The 27,821-nt window shown below is 39.7% G+C and overlaps 1 protein-coding gene across 2 annotated transcripts; it reads left to right on the plus strand.

The window, feature by feature from the left end:
* Positions 1 to 780: 780 nt before the first annotated feature.
* On the plus strand, positions 781 to 27,403 carry FAM71D (family with sequence similarity 71 member D). Of its 2 annotated transcripts, XM_019805795.1 has the most exons (8): positions 781 to 883; positions 5,873 to 5,960; positions 9,212 to 9,374; positions 11,822 to 12,021; positions 12,737 to 13,271; positions 16,300 to 16,547; positions 24,826 to 24,854; positions 27,264 to 27,403. In XM_019805795.1, the coding sequence occupies exons 3-8, from the start codon at positions 9,216 to 9,218 to the stop codon at positions 27,326 to 27,328; spliced, it is 1,236 nt and encodes a 411-aa protein (XP_019661354.1). In that variant the 5' UTR covers positions 781 to 883; positions 5,873 to 5,960; positions 9,212 to 9,215; the 3' UTR covers positions 27,329 to 27,403. The 2 variants fall into 2 exon arrangements, with proteins under 2 accessions (XP_019661354.1, XP_011230446.2); XM_011232144.2 differs by lacking the exons at positions 781 to 883; positions 5,873 to 5,960 and adding an exon at positions 6,596 to 6,620.
* The last annotated feature ends 418 nt before the right edge of the window (positions 27,404 to 27,821 follow it).

Consider the following 27,821-nt stretch of genomic DNA (forward strand, 5'->3'; position numbering starts at 1 on the left):
CAGAATAGTTGGAGAGGTGGGGGCAGGGGTTGTGGTGTACAGATTGGTAATCTCAAATGACAGTTGCAATAAAACTAGTTAAAATTCAGCACACATTTACGATCTCTACACATAATCCAAAAGTGTCAAAATAATTCCAGAACAAATGTTTAGAAACAAAGAACCACCACACCAGTGAAGATAAAAGATTCTGTTACAGTTTTAGCTCCTTACTGACCTCCCCTCTTTGCCCAAATTCAAAAGAGATAAGAAGGGCAAGGTCCCATGTGGCTGCAAATCCACTGGAGCTCTTCCTTCTCTCTCTTTTCCCCTTCCTTCTCTGTGGCCCTAAATCCACAGTAATACTTGCTCCCTCAGGAGATCATCACTGCTTGCTCTCTGGAGGGACTGTTCTCACATGGAAGGGATCCTGAAGACCACAAAAATGACTGTGCTGGGAAGGGGCATTCCCTAGTCCTGGTGACCAGGGAACATCCACAGATTAGCAAGAATTTGTAAACAGTAGGCATAATGCATGTTGTCACTTTCTTAGAGTGATTTTTTTCAAAAATGTACACTTTATCACTCACTTCTGGTTGAGTAAGAGTTGACTACTACATTTCATCAAATCTAAGATCCGTCAATTAGTATATCCATTATGGTATGGACCACTGAGAAAGAAAAAAAAAATGCTGCCAATTACATAACTAAATGCTTTCTTATTACTTAGAAGTTTTCCCCACAATGTCTGTCATACTCTAGTCTGTCATCTTCTGTGCATTTCTTAAAAGAGTACTCCACTCCAGTCTCTGGGACCTTCTTCCAAGCCTCTAACATGCCTTCTGCAAGTTTTCTACTGGAACTTTCTTAACCACACCAGAAGGTGTCAACAAAAAGTTTTCAGGTAACTATCAGAAACATTCTATTTTTATTAAAGTATGAATTAACATACAGTGTTGTATTAGTTTCAGGTGTACAATAGAATGAGTCAACAATTCTATGCATATTTCTCAGTGCTCATCAAGATAAGTATACTCCTAATTGCCTTTATCTATTTCACCCATCCCTCCCCCTTCTCTGGCGACCACCAGTTTGTTCTCCATATTTAAGAGTTTGCTTTTTTGTTTGATTTTGTTTCTTCAATTCCACATATGAGTATATGGTATTTGTCTTTCCCTAAGTGACTTATTTCACTTAACATTATACCTTCTAGGTCCATCTATATTGTTGCAAATGGCAAGATATCATTCTTTTTTATGGCTGAGTAATATTCCATTATATATATTTATCACATCTTTTCTTTTAAAGATTGATTAATTTATTTTAGAGAGAGAGTGCATACTGGAGTGGGGGAAAGGACAGAGGGAGAGGGAGAGAGAGAATCCTCAAGCAGACTCCCTGCTGAGTGAGGTGCCCAACCCGGGGCTCAATCCCACAACCCAGAATCGTGACCTGAGCTGAAATCAAGAGCCAGCCGCTTAACTGACTGAGCCACACAGGCACCCCTATATAACACATCTGTATTCATTTATCTATCAATGGACACTTGAGTTGCTCCCAAATTGTGACTTTTAGAAATTATGCTGCAATAAATGTAGGGGTGCATATATCTTTTTGAATTAGTGTTTTTACTTTCTTCGGGTAAATACTCACTAGTGGAATTACCGGATCATATGGTAATTCTATTTTTAATTTTATGACAAGTCTCCATACTGTTTTTCGTAGTGTCTGCACCAATTTGCATTCCCACCAACACTGCATGTGGGTTCCTTTTTCTCCACATCCTTGCCAATATTTATTTTTTTTTTATTTTGGCCATTCTAACAGGTGTACAGTGATATCTCCTTGTAGTTTTAATTTGAATTTCCCTGATGATTAGTGATGTTGGGCATATTTTCATGTGTTTGTTGGCCATGTGAGTGTCTTCTTTGGAAAAATGTCTATTCAGGTCCTTTGCCCATTTTTATTTTTTTTTTATTTTTTTTTAAAGATTTTATTTATTTATTTGACAGAGATAGAGACAGCCAGAGAGAGAGGGAACACAAGCAGGGGGAGTGGGAGAGGGAAGAAGCAGGCTCATAGCAGAGGAGCCTGACGTGGGGCTCGATCCCATAACGCTGGGATCACGCCCTGAGCCGAACTTTGCCCATTTTTAAATTGGATTATTTGGGTTATTTGGTGTTGAATTGTATAAGTTATTTATATATCTTAGATATTAACCTCTTATCAGATATATCATTTGCAAATAAATTCTCCCATTCAGTAAGTTGCCCTGTTCTGCTACTGGTTTTCTTTGCTGTGCAAAAGCTTTTTATTTTGGTGTAGTCCTGATAGTTTGATTTTGCTTTTGTTTCCCTTGCCAGAGGAGACATATCTAGAAAAATATTACTATAGCTGATGTCAAAGAAATTACTGTCTATTTTAAAAGTAATTTTACAGTTTCAGGTCTCACATTTAGGTCTTTAATCTATTTTGAGTTTATTTTTTTGTATGGTGGAAGAATGTGGTCCATTCTCATTCTTTTGCATGTAGCTGTCCAGTTTTCCTCACACCATCTGTTGAAGAGACTATCTTTTTCCCATTGTATATTGTAGATTAATTGACCATAAAAGCGTGGGTTTATTTCTGGACTCTCAGTTCTGTTCCATTGATCTATGTGTCTGTTTTTGTGTCAGTACAACACTGTTTTGCTTACTACAGCTTTGTAATATATCCTGACATCTGGGGTGTGATGCCTCCAGCTTTGTTCTTTTTTAATATTGGTTTGGCTACTTGGGGTATTTTGTGGTTCCACATAAATTTTAGGATTATTTATTCTAGTTCTATGAAAAATATTGTTGGTATATTAATAAGGATTGCATTAAATCTGTAGATTACTTTGAACAGTATGGAGATTTTATCAATATTGCTTCTTCCAATCCATGAGAATGGAATATCTTTCCATTTGTTTGTGTCTTCTTCACCTCATTCATCAGTGTTTTATAATTTTCGGAGTACAAATCTTTCACTGCCTTGGTTGAATTTATTCCTAGGTATTTTATTCTTTTTGGTGCAATTGTAAACAGGATTGTTGTCTTAATGTCTTTCTGCTACTTCATTATTAGTGTATAGAAATAAACAGATTTCTGTATATTAATTTTGTACCTTGAAACTTTACTGAATTCATTTATCAGTTCTTATAGTTTTTTGGTGGAGTCTTTAGAGCTTTCTATTTATAGTATCATATCATCAGCAAATAGTGAAAGTTCTACTTCCTTCTTACTAATTTGGATGACTTTTATTTCTTTTTCTTGTCTGATTGGTATGTGTAGGACTTCAGCATTATGTGGACTAAAAGTGGTAAGAGTGGACATCTTTGTCTTGTTCCTGATCTTAGAGGAAAAGCTCTCAGTTTTTCACCATTGAGGATGATGTTAGCTGTGGGTTTTTCATATATGGACTTTATTATGTTGAAATATATTCCCTTTAAGTCTATTTTGTTGAGGGTTTTTTATCATGAATGGATGTTGTACTTTGTCAAATGCTTTTTCTGCATCTTTTGAAATGATCATATGGTTTTTTCCCCTTCTGTTATCGATGTGATGTATCATATTGATTAATTTGTGGATTTTGAACCAGGAATAAATCCCACTTTATCATGGTGAATGGTGAATAACTTTAATATGTTGCTGGATTTGGTTTGCTAATATTTTGTTGAGGATTTTTGCATCCATGTTCATAAGAGACATTGTAGCTTTACTATTATTACTATTTTTTTGTAGTGTCTTTGGTTTGGATATCAGGGTGATGCTCTCCTCATAAAATGAATTTGGAAGTTTTCCTTCCTCTTCTATTTTTTGATAAAGTTTGAGAAGAACAGGTATTAACTCTCCTTTAAATGTTTGGTAAAATTTACCTGTGAAGCCATCTGGTCCTGGACTTTTGTTTGTTGGAAGTTTTTTTATTACTAACATTGATTAATTATCAATGTCATTGCTAGTAATTGCTCTGTTCAAATTCTCTATTTCTCCTGATTCAGTTCTGGAAGGTGATATGTTTGTAGGAACTTAACCACATCTTCTAGGTTTTCCAATTTGTTGGCATACAATTTTTCCTGTAAGTGTAAGGTTAGGCTGTTTATTACAGATTTTTCTTGCTTCTTGAGGTAGGGCTGTATTGTTATAATGTTCCCTCTTAGATCAGCTTTTGCAGCATTTCAAAGATTTTGGGCTGTTGTTTTCATTTTCATTTGTCCCCATGTATTTTTTTATTTAGGAACACATTTTATTTTATTTTTTTGTTGTTGTTTTTTTATTATATTATGTTAGTCACCATACAGTACATCCCCGGCTTCCGATGTAAAGTTCGATGCTTCATTAGTTGCGTATAACACCCAGTGCACCATGCAATAGGTGGCCTCCTCACTACCCATCACCAGTCCATCCCATTCCCCCACCCCCCTCCCCTCTGAAGCCCTCAGTTTGTTTCTCAGAGTCCATAGTCTCTATGCTTCAATCCCCCTTCTGATTACCCCCCCTTTCTTTATCCCTTTCTTCACCTACCGATCTTCCTAGTTCTTATGTTCCATAGATGAGAGAAATCATATGATAATTGTCTTTCTCTGCGACTTATTTCACTTAGCATTATCTCCTCCAGTGCCGTCCATGTTGCAGCAAATGTTGAGAACTTGTTCTTTCTGATAGCTGAGTAATATTCCATTGTATATATGGACCACAACTCCTTAATCCAGTCATTTGTTGAAGGGCATCTCTGTTAGAACACATTTTAAATGGCAACTAAATGCAACCCATGTACTACAATCAATGTACATAATTTCATGTGACTAACCATGACTGAGTTCGTGCATGTGCAGCCAAATAACAATCACCATGCAAGTTCCCCCACCCCCTCACCAGCAGAGAGGTATCACAAGGAACATTCCATTTCAGAGTTGTTAAGCTGAAGAAAAATATGTTTCTTAGAATGAATAGAACTCAGGAAATATGAAACTGCAAGTGAGCAAGAGGGAACCCAGCCCAGCAAATGCCGAGTAAATTGTATCTTTTTTGACACAGGAGCAAGTGTTGGTAGACCAATATAGGCATTCAGGTGCTCACTGTGGGATAGCCGTGGTGCTTACTGTTTCCTCTACGTCACTGCACTGAGTTGGGTAGTTTTATTTTCATTTTATAGATGAGGAAATTGAGCTCAGAAATGTTAAGTAACATGCCCAAGATCTCAAAAGTAGGTGACAGAACCCAAATGTGAACTAGAGTCCTTTATATTCCCACTATACCAGTTTCCATACTGGCCTTATGGCACTTGAGTTCTGATGGTGATTGTGGTTGTAGTTCACCTGGCCCAGGTATTCCTGAAGGGATTATTTAAGTCAGAATTTTACGAAGAGGAAAAGTATTGTCTATAGTGACTGCAAGCACAATATGGAGAACTATACACAAGTGATAAAATAGTGAGTGTAAACATCTGTAGGTATATTCATTCATACAGCTGGAAAGTTAATAATATAGGCTACTTTGGCTTTTTACAGGAAGAAAATAATGCAGGCTTCTTATGACCCTCCATTTACAATAGTTATTTGAGTCTGTATTACTTCCTTTGTCACATTATCAAATATCTTCCTAAGAGCCCAGGATTTCACTGTTAGACAGTTTCAGGTCAACACTGAGCTATGAACTTATGACTGTCTTGTTCCACTCGCCAAAAGACCATGATTATTAGAATCATTGAAAACAGCTCAGCTCAAATACAGACAGCAGGCCTCTGAGCATTTCACCCACCTTGCTTAGGTAGAAAAACTCTTTCTAAGACACGGATCTCTTATGAAATAGAAGTAAGGATTTGTACTGTTCCTTTGTGTGCTCTTTATTTTCTATTTTTGTTCCCTTTGCCAAAGACTTCATCATGAAAAGGAGGAAGCCCAAACTGAAATGAGTTAAGAACTGCGTCTCGGAGAGAGGACTGTGGCTTGGCCCCGAGTTGAGGTGAGATACGCTGGTGTGTACTGATGAGACCAGATTAAGCTCTACCTCGGCACGCCTTCTCCTTCCCTTTCTCCATTCTCTCCCCATTCCTTCTCGACTTACTTTCCAAGCTTTCTTTGCCTCTTCTCCTCTCCTGGGAACTCCGGGTACCAAGGATGCTGCTTATAGTGATAACTTTTCTAGATCTCCAGAGGGAGCACATGAACTGATAGGAGAGAGTCTGAGCTCAGAAGGACAAAAGTGTAAGAAGCCACAGCTATTCTGGAAAATGAAGGGTGAACAGTTGCTGTGACTTTGCTTATCACCCTGACCCAAAAGTTTGCTGACCTTTGTTCTCCTTCTGCCATCATACCTTGCTTTCATCAAAAAAATGCTCTTTCCTAATGATTTCTTGTTGTGTTCCAGAAGGTTCCCCATATATTTAGGCCCCAAAGAATCTATCTGATACTTGGATCACTTGCTATGTCCTCTGGTTCTCTAAGGCAGCTTCACCGTCTTTCAACAGAGTGATGATGGAATAGATGCCTTGTGCTATTGGATAAGTCGTGAAGGAGAGAAAACATAGATGACAACGAGCCTTTATGTGCTTTCTTCCTACCATTTAATCATTATAAGAATTCTTCCATTGTTGTTGCAAAGCTCTTTTCTTGGAAAGCTGAGGTGACTAAACAAAGCCTTTTTGCACATTAACCCTCAGACCTTGTCTATCTCCTCTAGATCTTCTTTTACATCCCCCATCCTCTCCTCTATACCTTTTACTTCCTCTTTCTAGTATTATTATTATTATTTCCATTAATGTCTTTAAAATAACCACAAACATACAGAAATATTGTAAGTACAGTACAAATAACTTTCTCACCCATATCTTTTAAAAGTAATTTGCCAATTAAATGCACCATGACCCCCAAATACTTTAGTTTGTGTTTCCTACAATCAAGAACATTCTCCTACGTAGCCAAAATCTAACCATCAAGATCAGAACATGAACGTTGCATAATACCATCTTCTAATCCTCAGACCCCATTCCAATTTTACCATTTGTCCGATAACAGGCTGCACAGCTAACAGATCCTGTTCAGAAGCATGATTGCAGTTAGTTATCACGTCTCTTTAATCTCCCTCAGTCTGGAATGGTTTTTTAGTCTTTCTTTGACTTTCCTTATGTCGACATTTCTTTTTTTAAGATCACAGGCCAGTTATTTTGTCAAATATCCCTCAAATTGATCTGTCTGATATTTCCTAATGGTTGGATTCAGGTCATGCATCTTTGGGAGGGGTATCACAGGAGAATGCTCTGTGTTCCGCATTGTGTCCTAGAAAGTGATGCACCATTTTGATTTGTCCCATTACTGATAGTGTTCGTTCATCACTCCACTATGATGGTGTCTGCATGACGTCTTCACTATAAAGTTACTCTTTCCTCCTTTGAAATTAAAAAGTATGCTGGTAGAGGGTACTTTGAATGATGTAAATTCTCTGTTCTTCACCAAACTTTTAATTTATTCATTTATTTATATCAGTATAGATTCTCATGGTTTCCTATTTTATTTGATCAATTCTCCTGCATGTAACCAATTGCCCTCCTCTTCTACCATCCTCTCTCCTGCTCGGACACCCACCCCACCATGCTAGGTTCTGATTTCTTACACTGCACCCCCCTTCTCCTGACAACAGAGGCCTTCTTGCCTCCTTTGGGTTCTGAGCCAAGGCCCCCCACCCTTCCCACTACAGATTCCTGCCTCTCTTTGTCCCAATAGATCTAGGACAAAACTGTTCAGGAATAAAGGGGAATCGGAAGAAGGAAGACACTTTCTATATTCTTCCTCCCTTTCCTCCTTTCCATTTGTCCTGACCCGTTCTGACCCCTCTCACGTCCATCTTTCCAAGCACTCAAGGCAGCATTGAACCATAGGCAAAGTCATACTCAGATTAGTCAGACTGTGACGGTTTGGATCCTGGTGTGGGGACTTGTGTAAGTTACCCCCTCTCCAAGCCTCAGCTGCATGGTGTATAAAATGAGCATCTGAAGAGTGCTACTTCATAGTATTTTCAGAATTAAACAAGATAGTGCATGTAAAGTCTTTGCCACCTACCACATATCAAGCACTAAATAAACTTTATTCTTATTTCCCATCCCTATGTTTCAGATGGTGGTGGTGGTGGTGGTTTTCTCTCTCTTCTCCTGAATGCTCTTTCTTTTTGTCTCATTCCTTTTACATTTTAGCTTCATTGAACTATTTTAGTTTTTTGCTTTTCCTGATTCTTTTTACTTTCCCTATGTTCATGCATAGATGTGCCAAAGGGGGCATTGGGTTGCCACCAGCAGAAGGTCTGATGGGGAATTCCTGTGCCCAGATTCATTGCTCACAGAATGTCAGGTAGCTGTGGTCTCCGCATGCCGTGATCCTGGCTGGGACAGCAACAAGACATGTCCACTACTTACCCCTTAGCTTGAGCAAAGGGGCGGGGAGGAAGCCCCTGAGAAAGGACTGAGGTGGAACTATATACCCACAGTGGAACACAGGAGCAGCTGCTTGCCAGTTAAGGACCCCTCCTCTCACTGGCATGGGATTTGTGAAGAGGGAAGGGGGTGATCTTTTGAAAATATGAACAGAATTACATTCTGAGGCCTTGTTCCCTTCTTGGAATTCTGTCATTTCTGGTCAATAAAAGGTGAAATCCAATGATGCAGAGCCCTGTTCTTTGTCGAAGCAGTTTCTGGAGAGAGCCAGAGCAAGAGAACGGAGATGGACAACAGTCATTAATTAGATAGAAATCCACTATTTACCTCTCAACCAAGAGCTAAGCATCAGTCAAGGGTGAATGGTCAGGAAAAGATGTTCTCAGTTTCATATAGTTTTGATACCCTACTAACAAAAAAACAAAACAAAACAAAAAAAAAGATTTGAGAACTCTGCATAATGGGAAGGGTAGTGGTACCATTAATTAAGAAGACAGAAGATGCTGGTTTGGGGGATGTGGCACACATGTTTCACAGCCTCCTAGAGAGGCCTTTCCTAACTTCCCTCATTAATTAGGGTTGCCAGCCCCACACCCCAGGCTGCGTAGGGGCAGGGATCTTACCAATCATGTCCTAATGTATCACCAATGCCCAATGCAATGCCTGGCATATCATAGATGTTGATAAAATTTCTTGAATTAATGAGTAAGTGAGGCAACTTTATCATATTAAATTTTCTCTATATCTGTTGTGTTCCCATTCCCTTGACTTTCTGATGTTTATTTGTAAGCGCCATGAAGAAGAACAATAGAAACTCTACTGCAAGAATCAATGAGCAAGATGCCATCTCCGTCCCACCTTCCCAAGATCCAGGAGATCTTCAAAATATGTTGGATGGAGGAGAGTATGCCCCTTTTGTATCTCCTCCCATATTAGAGAGCAATTTTATCCAGGTAAATAATATTTGAACCCTGAATTAAGTTCCAGTAACTTCAGTGATTAATTTTCTCGAAGAAATTGAAAAGATTAAGAGAAGAATTATTTTAAATGTGATAAAGGAATGTATAAGACAATTAAAGGGAACAATTTTGGGACTTTAACCAACCTAAAATAATTATAATGTTAAAGAAAAATTCATTTCAAATTTTCCCAGCAAACTCTCACCTAGGAATTCTGTTCTAACTCCACCATAATTGTGGTTCTATCATAATCTTCCCAAAATGACATGAAGAGGTTACAGTGAATTCAGAACATCCTGCCACAGGAAAGCATTCAGATAGCTCCTTTCTTAGATTTAGAAGACATTTTAAAGAATACCATCTATGACACAACTGGATATTAAAATGAATTTTGGCTCTTAGTTCTGAAAGTAAAAGATAATTGTCAAATTGTCAGGGAGAAGAGTTTTCCTCTCATAAAAACGTATCTACATTATGAATGAAACTGCATTTCAATGCGTTTGAGAGCACTTCTTGCTTTCTCTAGACATTCAACATTAAAATCTTCAGACTAGCAGGGAAATGAGTTCATGGTTGTAGCCCATATCCCTAAACTCCACAGTAAGGCCACGACCAAGTCTAACATGACAAGGAAGACAACAGACACTTCTTCCACAAACGTCTTCTCTGCCCTGATGCCTGGGTTCTAGGGAGACCTCTTCACCCCCAGAGCACCAGAGGCAGGTGTCTAAAGAACACTAATATTTAAGTAATGCCCAGCACACATGTGGTAAGTCATGATTTAATGATTTTATCTTCTATATGCTTCTTTATAACGAATAATCTTATTTTATTTTTCCCCACTTCTTCCTACACCCTTTTCAAACAACCTTGCACACTCTAATGACCCTGGGGGAGCTAGGTAGCACTCTGTAGGCAGACATGCCCCATATCAGAATTGGATGAGTTATTCCCTTCAACATACACAACCTCTCATGGTTAGCATGTCTTTGGCAGCAAAGTGCCACAGGACCCTGACTCAAGTTTAAATAAAAAAGAACAACAGTTATCTCAAAGTAAAAGAGCCACAGTGCATCAGCTCACTTGCAGTGAGTCCTCAAGGACCCAGATCCTCTCTTTTGCTCCATCCCGGAGTTGGCTCCCCTCGGGACATTACATGCAAACAGGACAGTGACAGCTGCCAGAGGCAGAAGATATACTCTTACCATAGCAACTTTTTGTGAGGACTGAGAAACCTTTTCCGGAGCCACCAGGAGCTCCCCCACCCCACCCCATGTCTCATTGGCCAGGCCTAGGCCATATGGCCCGGTTGAAGGCAAGCAGTGGCAAGGCCATGAAATCACCATGACCAGTTGAGGTTCATCCATATTTAACCCCTGAGCCGGAGCACCATCCCTCAGGGGCAGTACTGGTTGGATTCTGGATTCTGTTAATCAGGCATGGCTCTGGGCATGTCCACAGTGTGGGTTACAACTTCTTTCTGAGGATATCTGTTTTTAAGTGATTTTTTTTGTGTTTTTGAGTTAATGTGCAGCTGAGAAACCAAGTGTTGCCCCTCTCTGGCTCCCTTCACGTCCCTGTCTGGCCACTTTCCAGTCTTCTTTTCTTCCAACTGGCAGAGATTTTACTGGCCAAGATTCTTGGCCTTTGGGATTTTTGCATATGCTGTTCCTCTGCCTGTAAAGCTCTCCTGTCCACCCAGCCAGTTTAACTCCCACATTGTTCGGGTCTCAGCCAGAGGTCTCTTCCTCAGAGGAGATTTCTCTGACCCTATGTCTGGGGTGTGCTGGAGCTGGCTGACTGGTTAAGTGTTCAGAAAATTTGCAAGTCCGTGATTAAACACAGGTATGATTAAAAATTAAATCATATAAACTCGTATACTCAAACCTCATTGTTCCTAGTATTTTACTACATTTTACTATTATTTATGCTCTTAAGGTTACAGATATGAGAGTTCGACAAAGGTCAATGAAGACTTCTGTGAGAACCAATTGACTATATTGAATTTAAAATAAAGTTCTGAATACATCATTATTTGTAAATTGTGTGCTATTTATCTTATATATCAGTAAAATATATAATAAATACATGCATATCTTCTAAGAGATAGTTGTTACACATGTACCAGCACACCACTCTGAAATCAAATCTCCGGTTATATTCCTCACAGCACAGCACTCTGAACTAGTACTTGGTAATACTTCTTGCAATAATAATTAGTGACATACTTGTTTAATGTTTACCTTCCCTGATAGAACCCCCATGGCCCAGGGACTGTGTCTGTCCATTCACTGTGATATCTCCAGGAATTCACATCAAGTGATTGAACAAATGCATCACCGTGGTTCATTTCTCCTTTATTTCCTACACTGCTCAGGTAAGCAAGGTTGTCAGGGCCATGCACTTTAGCAGAAAACTCCCCTTCCTATTCTCTGCCTTAGGTTAACAGGAGAGGTGAATCCATTTACCTTCATAACCGAGCCAACTGGGTGACTGTAGGCATCTGCTCTTCCAGTGAAACCCACAAGACCCCCAATGTGATGCTTCTGGCACATCTGACACCTAAAGCTCAGAAAGATACAGAACCCTTATTTCAAAGTCTCCTGACATCTCCTTCACCAGAGAACCTGGTGCTCACCAGGTGAGTTACAAAGGGAAGAGGTTAAGGATCTCTTGGAAAATATGCTTTACCCCTGAGAAGCTGAAAATAGAAACGCCAATGACATTTGCTCCAAGGGAGCATCTCACTTGTACTCTGCTACAAATGACAGAGTCATGGACTTAAAGTCTGGAAAAATAGCTTATGACAAGCTGGCCGTCAAACAGGTAGTTAATTTTTAAAAATCAAACCTAAGTAACAGCAACTGAAGATTCATTATGAACTGCCTCTCTAGAACTGCTCTTCCTTCCCCAGCATCCCAGCTTCCATCAGAATTCACTCTGGTCTTGTCTCAAGACACTAACTTGCTGTATAACCTAGAGTAACCACTCAACTTCTCTCAACTTTGCGGGATTAACTAAGTGGGACAACCTCTCATGATAAACAGTTGATACTCTGATTTTCTTTAGTTCTTCAGAGTCTTAGGAATATGATTTGAGGGAGATGGCCCTCAGGAGCTTGGTTCCATGCATTAAAAATCAAAGTTTTGAGCCTCAAAAGCTAAAGACCAGACCCGGGAACATGGTGGCCATAAGAAGGTACTGCCCAACCCCACGCCTGCCCCAGCCCAGGTCTGTCTGGGAGACAAGCCTGTTGTCCTGCAAGTCACTCTGCAAACTGCTATACAACAGAAAAGGGGAGGCCTTTTGATGGGTCTCCAGTCAGGTCTCCAGATGACATTTGTGTTTGTTTTCAGGTTTCTCCCTCTGCAGTTTGTGACTCTTTCTGTGCACGATGCTGAGAACATGCGCCTCAAAGTAAAGCTGGTGAGCGGTCGAGCCTACTACCTACAGCTCTGCGCCCCTGCCTGTAGACAGGACACCCTCTTCTGTCGGTGGGTGGAACTTATCTCCCTCTTGAATGAAGAGAAAGCCAAAGCTTCCAAACTGTCAGAAGTGTCAAGCCTCTCGGAAATCACAAATAGCACTGACATCACAGGCTCAGCCGACATCATGGATGTTGCAGCGCTCACAGGTCTACAGAGGCCAGCCCTGTGCACATGTTCCAACCCCGTGCGTGCCGTAGAAAGCACAGATTTCTCAGATTTCACAGATGTCACCGATGTCACTGACGTCACAGATATTCCAGAAAATGAGGTCACAGAGGCCCCAGATATAAATATTGAGACGGAAGTCACAGAAGTCACAGATCTCTGTGACGTCCCAAACTGCTCAGAGGTCACAGTGGTGTTTGAAAATGATGACATACTAAGGGCTAAGCAAGAGGAAAAGGTAAGCGACATGGCAGACTTTCATTCTTTAATAATCGAGAACAAGAGTGATAACCGAGATCACACTTCCTGGTTAGCAGCTGACACTGGTTATCAAAATGCTATGGAATGTGCTCTGAGTACCGACTTTTAATAACGAGATATTAGCCCTGAGCCCTGGTATAAAGGAGTTGTAGGATGTACCCTGAAAGAGGCAGGGACCATCCTTACCATCAAATTTAACCCAGTATCAGAAAGCTACGGTGGGACGGAAGGAACTTCAGGCCGGGGTTGGAAGACCTGGGTTGGGCTCTTGCCCTGCTGCAGGGCTGTTTGGCCAAACCCCTGGAGCTGCATGAGCTTCATGAGTTTCCTCGTCCCCAAAACAAGGATATTAATGTCACTTGAGGGCTATTTTAAGGTTTTAACGTGTATAAAAGTACGCACTACATCGAAGGATGGGGTGAAATTTCAACGGGTAAAAGTGAGGGTGGAAATAGAAAAATAAAGTGCCAGAAGAAGTGAGTGGCTTTAGAAAAGGCTAGAAAGTGGAAAAGCTCAGCCGTATCCAAGAATGGTTAGTTAGATTTGGCTGGAGCATAATATATATGGAAAATATTAAGATATAGGATTGTAAATTTGTTTGCAAACCTTGAATGCCAAATCAAGAAGTGTGGACATTGCTCTTTGGGCAAACTTTAACCATAAACACCCTCTGTGTGCGGGAGTGAAGGAACTGTGCTTTTAGAAGGATTAATCTGATGGTCACATGGATTATAGATAAAGGGATAAATTGGAGGACCTACTGCTGGAAAACCTCCATGGGGCCCATGATAGAAAAGTAATAAATGGCAAGGATAGACATTATACATAAGAAGAAAACTGCCAATAAATACACTGGAGAAAGTTTAACCACACCAGTAATCAAAGGAGTGCAAACTTGGAAAAAACCTATAAAACCGTTAATTGAAAGAATAAAAATAGTCAATGTTAGTAAAGATGTGGTCAACTTGGAATTCATATAGATTCAGGGTAGAGATAAAAATTGGCCCAAACTTTCTTGAAATCATTATGAATCAAGAGCCTAAAAATGCTTAGACCCTTTGACTCAGTGATTCCATTTCTAGGAATCTTCCTTAAGGAATTAATCAGAAATAAGAATGAGGATTTAGCTGTAAAGATGTTAATTATACTATATTTATACCATATTTGTCAAAATGAAATAACGAAAATTTGGAAAGAACCTAGACACCCACCACAGGGGAATCACTGAACTGACGTAAATCCATAAAGGGCAGGTGCTGTATTAATCTTTTCCAGGAGCAATCATAGTATCTGGCAAGATCATAGACAGTCAGTAAATATTTGTTAAGTGAAAGACTACTCTGTAGTCATTAAAAATTGTTGGGAAAATTTTTCTTTACCTGGGGAAATTTTCATGATTGAAAAAAGTTGAGTGAAAAATGAAGACTGTGATCCCTGTTATATAAAAATACGTTTATATGCTCACAAGCAATAGGAGGGGAAAGTCGTATCGTTAACAGCAGTTTGTTTCTAGATTGTGGGATTATAAGCGATTAACATTTTCCTCTTTACACTTTTCTGCATTTTCCGTTTCCTCCAATAAAAATAATTTTAAATTCAAAAAGTTCTGGGGCACCTGGTTGGCACAGCGGTTAAGCGTCTGCCTTCGGCTCAGGGCGTGATCCCGGCGTTATGGGATCGAGCCCCACATCAGGCTCTTCTGCTATGAGCCTGCTTCTTCCTCTCCCACTCCCCCTGCTTGTGTTCCCTCTCTCGCTGGCTGTCTCTATCTCTGTCGAATAAATAAATAAAAAATCTTTAAAAAAAAAGTTCAAGCAGTTTTACACACAATTTTTAACGACATGAGGAAAATGCTTTTAATAAATCATTAAGTGAACAATGTAGGGTAGGGAACTGAAATGTTGTCACAAAGCAGACACATACAAAATAAATAGAAGGACCAAAAGCCTGAATGACATGTTCCATAGGAGTAGTAGTTTCTGGCCAGTGGCCCCAAGCAAGCAATAAATTTCTCCCTTTCACTTTATATCTTATAGGATCTTCTAAACATTACATAATAAATATGGAAATATGTGTTACTTTCTTTGACAGAAAAAAAAATTTCTTTAAGGAAGAAGAATACTTTATTATTGTCAAGGGAAGTTAATAGAGGCAGTGGGCAAGGAGGCAATGGAGGAGGAATGCGCAGGTGTGGGGGGATAACAGAGAGACACAGCGTTTAGGACCAGCTGACCAATTGCTCAGAGGCCTGAGACAGATTCTGAGAAAGGCAGTGAGTGGCTAGGAGAGGTGGTCCATTAATAGATCCCAGGAAATGAGGAGAACAGAAGAGATTTTATGATATTAATTTTAGGTATAGGTCCTAAGTCTTTTGAGCAATGAACTCTTTCGTCTCAGTGTGAACCTCCCAACTCATGTCACCTGTTAGGTACTCTTTTTTTTTTTTTTTAAGATTTATTATTTTTCTGAAAGACAGAGCATGCATCAGCAGGGGGAGAGGCAGAAGGCAAGGGAGAGAGAGGAAGAGAAGCAGACTCCCCGCGGAGTGCAGAGCCTGACGCCGGGCTTGATCCCAAGACTCTGAGATCATGGCCTGAGCCGAAATCAAGAGTCGGGCACTTAACTGACTGACCACCCAGGCGCCCCTCACCTATTAGATAATCTTAAATTAAGAGCAACATCAGACTGGGGAGTTAGTGGCAGGGTATTTCTAGACAACCTTCCTGGCCCTGACAATTCAGAAAAAGGAAATGCTGTAATTAAGTACTAATTATCAGGTGTAAGCTGACAGTGGTGTACCAGACCACATGAGCTTCTGAACGTGCTGTGTCAGGTCCCAGACTGTCAGCCTCCCCACGACCAAGCCTCATTCCCTCAATATTGCACCTGTGCCCCTGAGATACCAATGACATGATTACCGTATTAGATATTTTTGCTCCATAAATCATCTATTTCTGTGTGATGCTCTTCTGTTACCTGATTTGCTGTGTCCGTTATTTTCAAAGGAAAAAATGGAAAACACTCTGAAGCCTGGCTGTCTACGAGATACAAAAACTAAGAACGAGCTCAAAGAACCCTCCAAACACGTCACCATCTCAAATGTAACGCTGACTTTCCAAGGTGAACGATGTTTTCATACTACCTTGACTCAAGAAGAAAGTGAGACAAATTCATCCAGAGGGATGAGTGCCAGATCCTCTGAAATAAGGGCAACTGAATTTAAGAGCACAGATCTCAAGGGTGAAGAATCCAGGTATGTGAGGCGGGGAAACGCCAGGCATGAAGTAATGGAAGTAAGTGTATGCTCTAAAGTCCCTGCAACTCTGGCTCGTTGCGCAAGAGTCTCAACAATGGATGCAATGTAACTGAATGGTGACATAGTCACCATTGTCCACATTTGGTTTAACCTCCTCTGATTTTTATTTTCCTATCAACTTCTCACACCCTTCAGTTCGCATTCTAGGCTATCTGATGCCAACTGTGTGTGCTGAAGAATACAGGCTAGAGGCGGAGGGTCTGCGTTTTGGCGTTAAGGCACTCATCTCCCAGAGTGACAATGGGCACTCTTGCTTTTGTGTTTAGACTTCTCTCCATGTTCTTCTCTACATATTTCTTACGCTTTTCTACATTTCCAACTAATAACTTCATAATCTGGAGAAATATTTTCATACTTTTATTTATTCTTTTTAAAGATTTGTTTATGTAATATTTTAAAGAGAGAGTGCAAGCGGAGGGAGGGGCAGAGAGAGAGGGTGAGAGAGAATCCTGTAGCAGGCTCCCGGCTGAGCACAGAGCCTGACTCGAGGCTCGATCTCACGACCCTGAGATCATGACTGGAGCGGAAATCTGGAGTAAAGATGTGGTCAACTTGGCCGGGGTTGGAAGACCTGGGTTGGGTCATTATTTAAAAGAAAAGCAGAAATACATTATGCCGGCTGGAATGTACTGTGATAAAAACAAAAACAGAGTAACAGAATAGAAACAGGGATTTGAGGAGGAGGAAGGATATCTTACAGTGGTCAGGGACAGCTTCTCTGAGGAAGGGCAGAGATCTGAAGGAAGGGTGGAGCTCTTGGGGAACAGAGTTCCAGGCTGATTGATTGTGTAACAGCTATAAATATCTGCCTCCCAAAATCATTTTAAGTAAATAAATACAGAACAGCGGAACGGGAAAAGAATAATAATAACTAGATAATCTTTAATGGTTTTACCTCCCATATATAGACATAGCTGATGGGAACTTGTAAAGGAACTAATTAGCAGATGGGTTAAAGTTATGAATAGAAAATTTACTCCAGAAGACAAACACTTAATGAGGAATTAATCTCACTGATAATTAAAGAAATACAAGTTAAGCAATTACCAGTTGGCTCTCAATTAGATGTTAACTGTAACACTGATGGGGTCACTGTAAATGGTGGGAGCTTTCTAAAGAGTGATTTGGCAATTCACATTACAAATGATTATAGCCCTTGACTTAAAGGAACATGTGTCAAAGAAGTAATTCAAAAGGGAAAATAATTGAACACATATTTTGTAGTTAAAACCTGAAAGCAATCCAAACGACCACTGGCTAACTAGAATGGCTAACGAGGAAATATTATGTTAATTTAGTGAAATAGCAGATCTCCATTAGGAAAAGAATAGAGAATTTCAATTAAAAGACCTATCAGTTGCATTTCTATACACGAATAACGAGACTGAAGAAAGAGAAATTAGGGAATCCATCCCATTTACAATAACACCAAAAACCATGCGTTACCTTGGAATTAACTTAACCAGAGACGTAAAGGACCTATATGCTAGAAACTATAGATCACTTTTGAAAGATATTGAGGAAGACATAAAAAGATGGAAAAATATTCCATGCTCATGGATTGGAAGAATTAACATAGTTAAAATGTCCATACTACCCAGAGCAATCTACACTTTCAATGCTATCCCGATCAAAATACCGAGGACATTTTTCAAAGAACTGGAACAAATAGTCCTTAAATTTGTATGGAACCAGAAAAGGCCCCGAATCTCCAAGGAACTGTTGAAAAGGAAAAACAAAGCTGGGGGCATCACAATGCCGGATTTCGAGCTGTACTACAAAGCTGTGATCACAAAGACAGCATGGTACTGGCACAAAAACAGACACATCGACCAATGGAACAGAATAGAGAACCCAGAAATGGACCCTCGGCTCTTTGGGCAACTAATCTTTGATAAAGCAGGAAAAAACATCCGGTGGAAAAAAGACAGTCTCTTCAATAAATGGTGCTGGGAAAATTGGACAGCTACATGCAAAAGAATGAAACTTGACCACTCTCTCACACCATACACAAAAATAAACTCCAAATGGATGAAAGACCTCAATGTGAGACAGGAATCCATCAAAATTCTAGAGGAGAACATAGGCAACAACTTCTATGACATCGGCCAGAGCAACCTTTTTCACGACACATCTCCAAAGGCAAGAGAAATAAAAGATAAAATGAACTTATGGGACTTTATCAGGATAAAGAGCTTCTGCACAGCCAAGGAAACAGTCAAAAAAACTAAGAGACAGCCCACGGAATGGGAGAATATATTTGCAAAGGACACCACAGATAAAGGACTGGTATCCAAGATCTACAAAGAACTTCTCAAACTCAATACACGAGAAACAAATAAACAAATCATAAAATGGGCAGAAGATATGAACAGACACTTTTCCAATGAAGACATACAAATGGCTAACAGACACATGAAAAAATGTTCAAAATCATTAGCCATCAGGGAAATTCAAATCAAAACCACACTGAGATACCACCTTACGCCAGTTAGAATGGCAAAGATAGACAAGGCAAGAAACAACAATTGTTGGAGAGGATGTGGAGAAAGGGGATCCCTCCTACATTGTTGGTGGGAATGCAAGTTGGTACAGCCACTCTGGAAAACAGTGTGGAGGTCCCTTAAAAAGTTAAAAATTGAACTACCCTATGACCCAGCCATTGCACTACTGGGTGTTTACCCCAAAGATACAGACGTAGTAAAGAGAAGGGCCATATGCACCCCAATGTTCATAGCTGCATTGTCCACAATAGCCAAATCATGGAAGGAGCCGAGATGCCCTTCAACAGATGACTGGATTAAGAAGCTGTGGTCCATATATACAATGGAATATTACTCAGCTATCAGAAAGAACGAATTCTCAACATTTGCTGCAACATGGACGGCACTGGAGGAGATAATGCTAAGTGAAATAAGTCAAGCAGAGAAAGACAATTATCATATGATTTCTCTCATCTATGGAACATAAGAACTAGGATGATCGGTAGGGGAAGAAAGGGATAAAGAAAAGGGGGGTAATCAGAGGGGGGAATGAAACATGAGAGACTATGGACTATGGGAAACAAACTGGGGACTTCAGAGGGGAGGGGGTGGGGGAAGGGGATGGACTGGTGGTGGGTAGTAAGGAGGGCACGTATTGCATGGTGCACTGGGTGTTATACGCAACTAATGAAGCATCAAACTTTACATCAAGAATCAGGGGATGTACTGTATGGTGATTAACATAATATAATAAAATAAAATTAATTATAAAAAAAAAAAAAAGACCTATATGACTAGTAAGGAACTGCAAACTAGAAAAGTAGAATTCTGAAAAATGCATATACAATGGTATTTTATTTCTACAAAAGAATGATAAGAAACCACTGTGTTTGGGCATAGTTGTGATTAAAGGAATTAATATTTGTTGTAGCTACTGATAGATGTTTCCATTAAACTCTTATTATACATAATCATTATTATGATTACATGCATAATTTAAAATCAAAACTGATGCTAGGAGGCATTAATTGGATGCATTAATTGAAAGACATAGCAGCTAAAGAATGAGCTTTGCTGTCAGACAACCCTGGGTTCAAATCCTGTTTCCTCTATTCTTGGGCAAGTTAAATTAATTTTTTTCAGGCCTCAGTTTCCTCATTTGTAAAATGGGAGTAACACTGAACATGTAGAGTTGTTGCAGGGATTAAATAAGCTGATATTAAAAAGTTCACAATGTCAGGCACCTGGTAATCACTCCAAAAAAAAAAAAAAGAAGAAGAAGAATTGATTAAAATAGGGAGGGAAGGGGGAGGAAGAAAGAAAGGGAGGGATCAAGGGAGAGCTCAGAGTCTAGATTAGATTGGACACGAATCTAACGTAGTTTTGACTTATGCTGAATGCAGTAGAAAGATGATTCTATATCTCTGAAGTGATCTTTCTACTGTACCATCCAAAACCTGAACCCAGAGAACTGGGGGAAGAAAGCATAAAACTTCTTAAATATTTTAATACAGGAAAACTGTAATATATGACAATTACCATCTTCAATGTACAAAGAAGTACAGATTTAAAGGCTAAATTTTAAAAGTGGATTTAAAGTGAAATTTATTGTAACTAAACACAAAGAAGATTTTACTACATAGTAAAACAATATAGCAGATAATCAATCAATAAAAAATAATTAATGGATACCATTGATTAGATATTAATCAATAACAGAACTAATTTCTGGAGGTTGTAGAAACTTTCTCCTTGGAAACCTCAAAAACATGCATCAAGCCATTTGTCCTGGATAGCCTTCAGACATTCTCCTGCCAGGGGTCAAGGCCCATTTGTGTTTCGTATGTAATTTTAATCTACTGCTAAAACAAACGACAGAACGTATGGTGAAGTCAACTATAAGTATGTTCTGGAGAGTCCCCAAAGGAGTGGAATGGAATGGAAACAGTTAATACACCAGACATATTAGACGCTCAGTAAACGATCATTATTGTCACTAATCATTCATTTCCAATAGTGTAGATAAAAGAAAGTTGGCTATTCTGTCTCAAAAAAACAAAAACAAAAACAAACCCCAGAAACCCTTACTCAAAAAATATCTTAAGCAACTGCGGATTAATTACTCAAAGCTCGCTTTCTTTTCAACCTTTTCTCCTGGCTCGGGAGGGGTCAAAGAAAGCAAAGGAAATGGGTGATCCTTACAAGAACCACAGACCTTGAAATCAGAGCATTGTTTGCTTTAGCTTCTGGACTGCCACATTTCTGGAAATCCTAGAGCCTCTAGCTCCAAGCGCCAACACATTGCAGGTGTTGGTAGAGATTGATAATGATTTCAATGCTTTTGGCGGTCTGCTCAAAGCAAGCATTGTTTAATATCTAGGATTTCTATGCCAATGATTCTCAATGTGTGGTTGGTGAGCACCATCACCTGGGAACTTGTGGAAAATGTAAACTCTGCAGCCCATCCCATCCTACTGAAGCCTAAACTCTGGCATTCTGAGTTCTAATGCACATCCAAGTCTGAGAATCATTGCCTTATGAGAAGCCAGTCCTAGACACAAAGGAGAGTTTAGCAAGAAATACTCTCCCATGAGGTCTTCTCCTGAGGTCCCATAGCCAAAATAAGTATTCCTCTTTATAGCCAGAGTGAGAATTATCAGCTCAAACTCAAGGGAGCCTTCTTCAGGAACTTTTCCTAAATGACCAGGAGCTCTGAAATTTGGATTCAAAAAAGAAAAAAATATATAAAAAATTTGTTCAATGTTCAAGAAATTTTCCTGCTTCAGATGGAGGGTGGAGAAGCAGCTGAAATAATCTCGCCCAGAACACTGATCTATTATTTCTTGATGGTAATAACCATTGAACTCTTTTTTGGAACTAAAAAGGCTAATTGGTCAGTCTGATGTGTTAGAGGAGAAAGAAGGACAAAGACAAAGAAAAACACAGGAGACAGAGTAAGGAAGGGAGATGGAAATACCAACCATCAGTCCAAGTAATGAGAGACAGGAGAAAGGAATGTAAGAAGGAGGGGATAGAAACAGGTGCACTCAGTAGGAAATGAATTTCGCTACCACGAGTGAGTATGGCTTTCACAGAAAAGCGTAAGATTTCTAAAAAAAACAAGATAAAAAATGAATCCATTCAATTTAGCAATTTATTCTAAATAGTTGATCACTGTGTCTCCTTCTGTTTTGTTTCATCCATATGTCTCCAATTCTATCACCTGCCTTATCTAACGCTTCAGAGACACTGCAATTCAAAATCCCACAAAGTGAGCTGTTTACATCACTTCACCTTCTTCTTTCCTTGCCCTTTTGCACATAGTAGATGCCCTGAAACGTGAGATTAGCTTTTAGAAGAAAAAGAAAACTTTATAAAAGTAATAGACTTTACTTTTTTTATAAGTGCAGTTTTAGATTTACAAAAAATTGAGTAGATGGTACATGGAGCTCCATATACCCACCCCTCTGCCACCTCCTCACTCTCCCCCCATCTCCAGTTTTCTCTCTTATTAATACCTTGCATTAGTGTGGCATGGCACATTTGTTACAATTAATAAACAACACTGTTACATTATCGTTAATTATATAGTTCCTAGTTTAAGGTTAACTCTGTATGTTGTACAGCTCAGCTCTCTGGGTTTTGACAGGTGCATAGCGACATGTACCCCCCATTACACACAGAATAGCCCCACTACCCTAAATATCCTGAGCGTTACATTAGCTTGTAATAGCTTTTTAAAATATTAAAAACTGTAACGATGACTTAAATTTTTAGGATGTAAAATTCTCTGCATGTACAACATTTTGCTAGTCTAACTATTATGATCACAATTAGAAACATGGTAAAATGAATTCCCATATAAACAGCAAACATCATAGAATTTTAAAGATAAAAAGGATCTTGAAGGTTAGTAAATCCCAAATTCTTCTAGGCCCTGCCCTTCAGTCTGTCAGCTTCCTGTATCATCATTCATCTGCTGACTCTACTGGGGAGAAAGAAAGAAAATTAAAAACAAAACAAAAAACAAATTCTGGTTCCAAGCAATCCTCTTAAGCCCAACTTAATCAAGAATGGATTCTTTTTTTATTGAGTATTTGCATCTGGAACATAATTACTAGCTAGAGCCTAATTTGAGTATGTTCATTATGCAAGAAAGATGTTATATCTAAGAACAGAACAGAATTCAGTTTATTCCTGGGACGTTCGTAGGGTTAGGTCAATACCCTGTGAAAGTGAGAAGTAAGTTCTACCTATTTTTCCTCTCCAAGACCATGGATTTCAGTGACATTTTATAACCGTGTACTTCGGGAAAATGAAAAAAAATTAAAGGATGACCTTGTTGAATATTTTGCCCTCAGATTTATTAGTCTTTAAAATGTAAATCGAGCAATTTCAATCTAGATGAGTGAAAGACTATGGAGACGTCTATAATGTCACTCTAGGTCCTTTAAAAGTGAAGGATTTACTTTATGAAGCATTTATATTCCTTCTCATACCCTGACAACAGTGCTATTGCAAATCTTCCCTTTGTTTTAAAGAGGACAACGTCAGGCCTCATTTTAATTTACACCTATTTTTTTTTGTAATTTCTATTTTGTTATATTAGTCACCATACAGTACATCCCCAGTTACACCTATTTTTTAAAGTACATTTACTCAGTATTTTTCAGTCTCTTAAAAACTTATCATTAAGCTCAGCCTTCATGTAAACACCAGACCTATTTGGTGAAGGCTATGCAAGCATTTATTTGCAAACTCCTTAGAAAATTACTAATTTAACCTATATTTCAGAGAGATCCATTGGAGACCTCAACCTGGATTTCTTTGCCAGACCGCTTAAAACAGATCATAATTATGTCTTTATCCGTTTATCTGGGAAGCTATTATCGGAGGACAATTATTCTTCCCAAGTGCTTTCTTTTATTCAAACTGCAATGCTTCCCAAAAATGTAGCCAAGAAACAAAGATTTGGTAAAAAAATTAAGTGACTGAAGTTTGTTTCAGCATGCCAATGAGAAATAGTAGAAAATAAGTATTTTAATTATTGCTATTAATTTTAAAAATTAAAGAATGCAGAAAACTTCTTTATCCAAAGACATTTCTGAAAGTGAAATGATCTGAAAAACTGACAGCTAGTCTCCTATTTTATCCAGTAAAAGAAATGGAGTTACTTGGGTAAATAATTGGGCATGTTATTTGTCTGCAAGATTTCCTAGCACTGTCGCCCCCAACAGGGCCATAGAGATTGTGATGAAAAAGCCAGCAGAGGTGGGCACCTTCTCACCCCATGCATCCGGACTCTCTCCCGTCTCTATGAGAGCCTATATTCCCAACACGAGAGACTCCACATAAGCCCCTGAGCAGCTGCAATTAGCTCAGTCTCAGCCCCAAATGAGCTTTCAGACACTTGGAGAGGCAGTAGGATGGTGACGTCTGCTGCCTCTCGGAGTGACAGGTGAGAGATAAAATAAAAATAGATTATATGTTATCATATACTATTTATTCACTTTTATGGCTTTTACAGTTTGGATAGCTTGCATGTTAACAGAAATGTAGGTAATTTTACTCTGAAATGTGTTGCTACGTAATCCCTAGGCTTGCTAAACATGTTTCATTACTGGCTACAAAGCATTCAGAGAATGGCCAGTTATCTCATACCTAGTCATTCTCTTCTAAATATTTGTGGTCGCGCTGTGCTACATTTTGAAACGTGCTGTTTGTTTTTCCAGGATCATGAGAACTGACTCGGTCACCTCAGGTATGGAACGAATCCCACTACATTTCTTTGTGATCTCTGGTATCCAGTAGTCACCTCTGGGTCCGGGAACAGAGTGGTTAAGAGCAAAGGAATGTGGCCAGATGTTTAGATGTGTTCCCTTTGTTCCACTCTGAGAGTCCCACGGCGCAGGAACTCCTCTTCAAAGCCTGTCCGCACACCAGCTTTCAAGGAGTAGGCAGGGCGGCACTTTATCCTGTGCTGGTAGAATAACCGAATCCGACTCACTGGGCAGGAACCAGTCCCAGGCCAGCTCTGCAGGCAGAACCGGAACAACAGGGCCTCATCTCCTTGCTGATTTGGAAGGCGAGTGGTCTACAGCTCAATTTCTTGGTAAATTTAAAATCACCTAGCCCCTCTCTTCTTCTTCCGAGCATCTTCAGCCCCTGCTTCTTTACCTATTCCCATGGCTCAGGATCTTCTTACTTCTTAACAGCAAGTTTTTGACACGGGAATTGTCATATAGGCACCAGTGGATGTTGCGTCCCCTTGCTTGCTGCTGCCCCCCCCTCTCAGCGACTGTCCAAGTGCTGGGGGGGCTGGTGGATGGGCCTCAGCTCCAGTCATGCGCGTCAAAGAACACATGCAAGGAACAGAGAGGCACATTTCACTAGACTTAAATGGAAAGAAAAAAATATTTCTACCTTAAAACCCAAGACCACATGAAGGCAATTCTTAGTCACATTTGCAAGAGTCCTACCCCCAAAAAAGCAAACAATTAGAAGATAGGTGATTCTATAACTGAGATTTTAGTGTCCAAAAGTACCAGATGAACTTCACTGAGATGTGGTTTTACCTATATTCCAAACCACAGTACTGGACCTGAGAACACCGTGGCGTAATGCTGTTGTAGTTGAGAAGGAAAATGTAAAATCTTCTTTGCCGTGTATAGAATTTTCACCTATCAATTTCTACTCCAAATTTTATTTCAAAAAGAAATCACAGTAAATTGATAGACATTCCAGAGCTGTCCAACAGGCAAACATTTTCCTCTTTCTAAAAGCAAGGATAAATCATGCAGCAGCCTTCTCACTAATAGCTAATTAGTATGTTAGCATGTAATTAGTACAATAGCATATAACATACATTCTGAAGCACTTGTTATTTAAGCCTTGGGAATTTAAAATTAACGTAGATTTAATTTCATTCTCTATGTGACTGATTCTTTCACCTGTCTTCTGGCACAAACTCCATTTTGTTCAAATGAACAAGCATTTGATGCCTACCTATTATATTTGAGGCACTGTAGAGAGATTAAAAAACAGGTAACAGGACATCACCTGGCCTCAAGACATGGGCACACATGGCATAAAGTGGAATCTTACGGGTGCTTTAAGAGAAAATAGTAGAGAACCTAGTTTGAGCTGAAGAGAGAAAATCATGAAAGATTTATGAAGGAAGGTCTTTGAGTTAGGAAAGGGAAATAAGAATATCCTGGACGTGCGGTATATAGAACGGGACCATGCTGGGCATATTCCATTTAGAAATAGTGGGAGATGCAGCTGGAAAGGAGCACAGGAGCCAGATTACGGAAGTCTCGGGCCACGCCGGGGAGTTTGGACAGTCCAGTTTGGTAGCTAAGGAGAAGCCACTGAACAACAGAACTGACAAAGTTAGTGTTGTATTCTAGAACGATTACTCCGACTGCAATCTCTAAGAGAGCTGGAGGCGCTACAGATAGGAAGTCATTAGAATAGTTCAGGGTGAAAGCTGCCAGAGTCTTGAGCCGGCTGAAAAGGAGTCAGATGGCAACAAGGATGTGAACATGTACAACACTTGTTGACGGACGACCTGTGGGGACAAGAGACAAAAAAACAAAACAAAATACCTGAGGATGACAGAGTTTCAGAGACAACAGAACTAGGAGGTAATGAGTCCATGACACAAGCTGGGAAAATGAATTCCAGGAAATCTGGAAGGAAATGACAAAGAAACCAGCTGTTAAATACTGCACCTAGAATGAAAAGTCCCAGGTTTGAGTTCTAAATGCACTTCTTCTTTTCCACCAGTGTGTCATTTAAAGTGTCCGGACCTCAAGCTTTTCTCAAATATGTGTGCATATGGGTGAGGGATGGAAGAGGGTGTGTTTAGCTGTCTCAGGGCCCTTTCAGCTGCTATGGCGTCATAAGCTGATACGTGTGTGGTCCTGGTGGCCCATCTTTGTACATTCAGTAGTCAGCTTGAAATGGGGCTCTGGAAAGTGGGAGCTGAGCAAAGATACAGCCAACACGCAGCAAAGTTCCACTCTCAGCTTGTTAAATCACAAGGGTGGTGCAATATACAAATTTAGCTTGTAGTTGTCACAAAGTATTAATTCTTTTCCTGTTTGTTTTCTTTCACATACTTTCTCATTCTTCCCACTTCTCTGTCTTCCCATGTTTCCTGACTTAGGCTTACATAGTTTTTCCATTTTCCCTCTGATCAGCATTTCCCTCCCTGTTTCCGCACTCCTCTGAATCACTTTTTCCCCCTTTCATACTTTACTCACACTTTACACTTCTTACCCCAAGAAGAGCGAAGACTAGTAGAATCTTACTCTCTTGTCCCATTGAATTTAGACTGAATGCAGACAAAAAGAGGAGTCTGTGAATCTGATTTCTATTCTAGGCAGCAGCAAAAATGCGAACTGCTCTCCGCGGCAATTAAACAAAACCCTGGTTCTATTAACCTGGTCAGGTTCATGTTCACCCAGCTCCGGGGCAGTGCTGCCTGGAGACCATGGTCTCTTATTCATGTCTCAAACCTCTCAGCAGTTTGACACTTTCTCCTATCTGAGTAAGGCCTGGTAAAGTGGCACTTCACATGTACTGTTTTTATGACAAGACTACGAGGCAGAGCCCAGACTGACCCTGTCCGTCTAGATCTGGCTCCATATCTCCCTTTTCTTGACTTTTAATTTCTTACCTATCTAGGTTTTACTCTCCTTAGCTCTGCTGATCTCTTTACAGG

This window comes from Ailuropoda melanoleuca, chromosome 14, assembly GCF_002007445.2.
Source record: "Ailuropoda melanoleuca isolate Jingjing chromosome 14, ASM200744v2, whole genome shotgun sequence".
NCBI classification, from domain to species: domain Eukaryota; kingdom Metazoa; phylum Chordata; class Mammalia; order Carnivora; family Ursidae; genus Ailuropoda; species Ailuropoda melanoleuca.